Source organism: Salvia hispanica, chromosome 1 (genome assembly GCF_023119035.1).
Source record: "Salvia hispanica cultivar TCC Black 2014 chromosome 1, UniMelb_Shisp_WGS_1.0, whole genome shotgun sequence".
Classification (NCBI taxonomy): domain Eukaryota; kingdom Viridiplantae; phylum Streptophyta; class Magnoliopsida; order Lamiales; family Lamiaceae; genus Salvia; species Salvia hispanica.
The window spans coordinates 4,302,904-4,308,946 of record NC_062965.1 but is presented as its reverse complement, the minus strand read 5'-3'; the positions used below and the strand labels follow the sequence as shown (position 1 = coordinate 4,308,946).

The 6,043-nt window shown below is 42.6% G+C and overlaps 1 protein-coding gene across 1 annotated transcript; it reads left to right on the top strand.

Moving 5' to 3' along the window:
- Positions 1–496: 496 nt before the first annotated feature.
- LOC125185299 (anthocyanidin 3-O-glucoside 6''-O-acyltransferase-like) lies at positions 497–1,828 on the top strand (the record flags this gene model as incomplete). The annotated part of the gene is made up of 1 exon (XM_048081820.1): positions 497–1,828. A coding segment is annotated over one exon (1,209 nt), but the record flags the coding sequence as incomplete, so codon positions are not given.
- Between the last annotated feature and the right edge of the window lie 4,215 nt (positions 1,829–6,043).

The following is a 6,043-nucleotide window of genomic DNA, read 5'->3' as shown; positions in this document are numbered from 1 at the left end:
AAAAAAAATAACTCAACTAAGTTGGGACGAAGGGAGTAGTTATTTGTCAAAATTTTCCAATGCAAGTAACTTTGTTTCTAATTTTGTGTCATATACTTCTTCCGTTTCTTCATATTTCAGCAAGTTCTTTTGTAGTTTTGTCATTTCCATATATGGTAATATTCATTAACTCATTTTCTCTTACCTCTTTTATTCTTTTTTTACTCCACTTTAATCATTTTTCTATTTATGTCTTTTTTTTGTTTTATCTACTTAATTTTCTATCCACTTAACACACTGAACAATAATTTCTTAAACTTTGTGCCAAAAAGTAGTACCACAACTAGTGGAGGAAGTACTCCCTCCGTCCGTGAAATGTTGTCAAGTTTTGCCATTTTAATTTGGTCCGTCAGTTAAAAGTTGTCACTTTGCTTTCTTTTTTTTTTTTTCTCTTTTTGATAAATGGATTCACTTCTCACCAACTCTCAACACTCACATTTTTTATATAATAATATATAAACGTGGGACCCTCATCAAATGCTCCCAATCTCATTTCTTGGACACCATCGTTGTCAATCTCAAACACTCATTATCCCTCACTCTCAAACATTTCCTTCCACTCTCATCCAAAATCATCTTCCCCCTCTCCTCCTCCGCCATGCCCGTTTCCCACTACACTGTCGGCGACTCCCTCTCCCTCACAATTGCCACGTCAGACGATGACTTCTCTCACGTTGTGTCCAACCGTCCCAAGGCTGCCGACGATTTCCATCAACTCGTCGCACAAATGCCAGCGGCTGATTACTCCTCCGACGAGATCAAATTCAGCCCCCTCGCTATTCAACTCACCTTGTTTCCGAACCAAGGGATCTGCATCGGCATCACACACCATCACTCCATTTGCGACGCCACCACTCTCTCCGCCTTCCTCCACACCTGGGCGTCCATCAACAAATCCAATGTCATCGATCAGCTGCCTTTCTACGGCCGAGATTCCGTTCAAGATTCGGAAAAACTAACCATAGCCCTATGGAACCGAATGAAGGCGAATAGGCCGATGGTTTCACTAACACCACCGTCGCCATCAGATAAAGTCCGAGCAACATTCCATCTAACTGATTCCCAAATCGAGAAGCTCAAGACCTTGGCCATCATCAAAAAACCTTCCATAGGCCGCCTCTCGACTTTTGTGGTGGCGTGCGCTTATCTCTGGAGCTGCCTGGCCAAGTCAGAGGTCGAAATCGAGGACGATGAGACGGAATACTTAAGCTCTGGGGTCAACTGCCGCAGGCGGCTGAATCCGCCCCTTCCGGAGAACTACTTCGGAAACTGCTTGATCCTATTATTTGCGGCTTCAAGCCATGGAAGACTCAAAGGGAATGATGGGTTTATAGCTGCTGCGGAGGCGGTTGTGGAGGCTGTTAACATTGCTGTGAAAAGCACAAGAGTGTCGGAGTATTATGAGAGTCGATCAAAGATACCTTCGGTATCGATACAGAAGAGGCTTCTTAGGATTGCAGGGTCCACAAAACTCGATCAATATGGAGCAGATTATGGATGGGGGAGAGCAGTTAAATATGAATGCATTCATACAGACTTTGATGGAGCAGTTAATATTTGTAAGGGAAGACAAGGAGGAATCGAGCTGGGCTTCTCAACGTCGAAGGCTAAGATGGATAGTTTTGTGGATGTGTTTAACAACTTATACATAAATAGCAATTTGTAATTTTCTATTTATTATCCAACTATTCTCCAACAAAGGAGAAAATACAAAGTTGGAAGTTTTATCAGAAATGTGTGAACGCTTTGTATGGAATTTACTCCAAATATTCTGGTTTAATGAACGATTTGTATGCTATTAAGTAGCTATGGACAAATTAAACTGGGGCATAGGATTTGGAGCGTTTCTCTTTCCGTACAAGATTTTATGCACTCTCATTTTGCGTATATGTAAAGAAAACCTCCGTCCACCATTTAAAGCCAACTTTATCTGGTTGTCCACAATTTATAAAAACATTTATCTTATAATATTTTCAGTATAGACCCTATATTTCATTAACTTTTTACATTCACAATCCAATAGTATAAATTATTTATTATGTTTCATGTTAATTGAATCATTTTTGTATTTTAGGAAGTCCAAGATGATTGAATTGTTTTTATTTTTAGCAAAAAAGTAACTCTCTATTTTATTTTATTTTCTTTTCACCATTCATTTAACATACTATTCTTAAAATCTGTGATGAAAAGAATTATCTCAATTAACAAGGAACGGAGAAAGTAATACTTTAAATGGATCTCACATTCCACTCACTTTCTCTTTTTACTTTTCTTCACAAAGTTAAAAAAAAAATTAAAATCTGTATTGAATTAAATGGGCTCTTTAAATGGTGGACGGATAGCAGGTAAAAAGAATACTATTAATTTAGGAAATTGTCATTTTAAGTGGAAGATACGAAAAAAAAGTAACTTTAAGTGGAAGATGGATAGTTGGATTCCTCATTTTCTAGAACTTATTAATTTAGGAAACTGTCATTTTAAGTGGAAGATACGAAAAAAAAGTAACTTTAAGTGGAAGATGGATAGTTGGATTCCTCATTTTCTAGAACTTCACGCTTGGATAGTTGGATAACCCACATTAATTTTTTATTTATACCGGATTTTTACCATATCAAATTTATGAGGTCGAGACTTCAATCCTCTATTCTCATAATTTGTGTTTAAAAATATAAATTGGTGAATATTTAAACATCTTACAATGACTTTATACTGCACGAAAATTTCTTTTCCAAATACAATTGTCATAATTCACGTCTCAGACATAAGCAATTTTTCTGTCAGTGCATCAAATTATACGTTTTACCGGCATTTGAAACACAGTATCCATTCTTTTCAAGTATATGCTACTAAAAAGGAATGTATCTTCACGAGAGTACTCACAGTGACTTCTACGGGCGCACGGGTGTCAATCCGATGAACATAATAGAGATCAATGCAGTCCACATCAAAACGCTTCAAGCTTGACTCACATGATGACCTCACATATGCTGGGTCACTGATACGACCCTACTCAACAATGCTCGGTTTGATGACGAGAAGGAGCTGCATGAGCCCACGCAGCCTGGTGTATCTGGGCAGAGCGTGATCGTGGAGCCCGAAGCGAGAGGCAGAGGCCGGAGCACCGCGGTGAAAGAAGGAGCGACCAAGGAGGAATGCACCTCGACCGGCGAAGTATCGCGATTTCGTCCAGTATTAGAACTAGATTTGTTTTGAATTGTTTTGATTTGTTTTTTATTTATTTCCTTAGTTGCAGAACTATTTACCTTTCAAGATAGAGTCAAATCTTTTCGGGTTTTCTTCTTGATTCTTTCCCGAATCGTAAGTCCGAATCAAGTAGGGGGAATTCTATAAATTGTAGAATTCCCCTAGATCGAGTCATTGAGAATTAAAGTAATAAAATCGCTTTTTCTCATCTTTGGCGTTCTTAGACCCTAGCCTCACGTTAGGGTTGGTTTCTTGGCTATTGTTCACAAAATTTCATTGTTACGAGTGCTCAGAGAGGGAGATAGGAACAATCATCCTATCAATTGGTGCTTTCTTGACTCTCTCTTCCCCCGCCCATCATCACGATGTCCGGAGATGCAAGTTCGATGACCGACAGACCGCCGCCCACGGAGTTCACCCTCAATGAGGTTGGCCGGATGGTGTATGACATGATGATTCGACTTGCCAACGACGAAAAGAAGATCCAGGCAAATCGTTTCGCCCATGAGTCATTTGAGAGGCAGCAAACGTCTCTTAATAAGAGCGTGGAGGATCACATGACCAGATTACAGGTTGCGGTCGAAGATTTAGGGAAGAAACCTCCGGAGGGGACGGCGACGGTAACGGCGTCAAAGCCGCGGGGTTGGTCGCTGCCCCGTTCCATCCTCGTCAAGCCAGTAGGATTCAACGCGGAGGCGTGGCCGAAGCTCAAGGTTGAACCCCCACGTTTCAGTGGTGAGGGGGTCAATTTATGGATTAAGAAAGTCCAAAAGTATTACAATCACAACTTTACACCCTTGGCGGACAGACTTTACCTCACAGAATTCTTGTTGGATGACGCAGCAGCAGAGTGGTTTGGATTCTGGGAGGCTAATAGCGAGGGTAGGAGTTGGGAGGATTTTTTGTTGGACATAAAACGGCGTTTTGATCCCGACCTCTACGAGGATTACGTAGGTCGCCTCGCGTCTCTACGACAGACCGGCTCTTTGGAAGATTACCTTGCTGAGTTTGAACCTCTACTCCAAAAGGTCTCGAATGTAGGTGATAGCACCTTAACATCCCTATTTATCGCGGGGCTCGCGGCGTCTCTGAAACATGAATTGCTGACACGACGCCCATCGTCACTAAGCGACGCCATCGCGCTAACCCAACAGCTCGCAGCCTGCCAGTCAGCAATGGTTCGGTCAGTTCCAGCCAATGGCCGGACGCAGTGGCCGCGGCGTGACCAGCGAGCACCTGCTAGCGCCATCACGAACGGCCCCCGCCCTCTGGAAGGACCCAAGCCACTTCTCCCTCAACAGAAACAGCAGCGGGAGGGCGCCCCACGTGACTACCCGATCATCCGCATATCTGCAGCCGAGAAGGCCGATAGGACGGCTCGCAACCTTTGTTGGTACTGCCCGGAGAAATACACCCAAGGTCATGTCTGCGCAAAGAAGTTCTACGTCCTTGTGGGGGAAGACAGTGAGGATGAGGAGGACCTCCGTAATGACGGACAGGCAGAAGAGGACGGAACTAATATGGCGATCACTGGCGATGTCTCTTGGATTTTTGTCATCGGCCCAAAAATTAAGCCACGCTCTATTCGTCTCACCGGCCTCATACAAGATGCACCGCTTTCCGTACTGATTGACGGGGGCAGTACACATAACTTTATCAAACCCTCCGTAGCGGAAAGGTTATGTCTTCCTCTCCATGTTATCTCTCCTTTTCGTGTATTTGTTGGCAATGGAGCTTCTATGCGATGCGATTATGTGAGCTTGAGCACACCGATTGTGTTGCAGGGACATTCTTTCAATATCGACCTTTTTCTGCTCCAAATTGAGGGCCCTGATGTCGTGTTGGGAGTTCAATGGCTCCAGGATTTGGGCGATGTGACAAAAAATTACAGGACACTGCAGATGAAATTTGTGCTTGACACGGGCCCAATCTGCCTGCAAGGGGAAGAAACAGCCCCAACGAGAATCTCTTGCTGTCGTGTTGGGAGTTCAATGGCTCCAGGATTTGGGCGATGTGACAAAAAATTACAGGACACTGCAGATGAAATTTGTGCTTGACACGGGCCCAATCTGCCTGCATGGGCTCATGCAGCTCATTAAAGTAATAAAATCGCTTTTTCTCATCTTTGGCGTTCTTAGACCCTAGCCTCACGTTAGGGTTGGTTTCTTGGCTATTGTTCACAAAATTTCATTGTTACGAGTGCTCAGAGAGGGAGATAGGAACAATCATCCTATCAGTCACCACGTACCTCACCCTTCCCATCCCGGTATATTATCCCGAACTTAGTAGCAAGTTGCACTTTCTCCCTCATCCCCCCTAATGTGAATCTTCTAGATTGAAGACTCATTAATTTGCCCCGAACTTATTCTTGTAAATAAACCCAACAAGATAAACCAAGAAATAGAACAAGAAAAATGGATAAAAGGATAGAGGATGGATTAGTGTTATGATTTAGGCGAAGAATAAGGAAGAAATCCCAAAGGTACTTTCACATACAAACACCTAATGGCTCCACAAACTAGCAACACAAGAACTAGTAAGCATACCTTTACAATCAACCTTAGCCCGGCAAAAGATCGAATGCAACCCGAAGGAATTTGATAAGTCTTCAAACGATGAATAAGGTGAGCTCTCAACTATGGAGAATTGGTCTCTTACAAATATTCAAAAGCTAAGAATGAAAACCCTAAAAAGAGTATTTATACTATAACAAAAGTAATAGGGAAAATAGTCTTCTAAAGCTTCAAAAAACGACATTTTCGGCCAAAACGCCTGCCCAGGCATTTTGGGACCTTGCCCG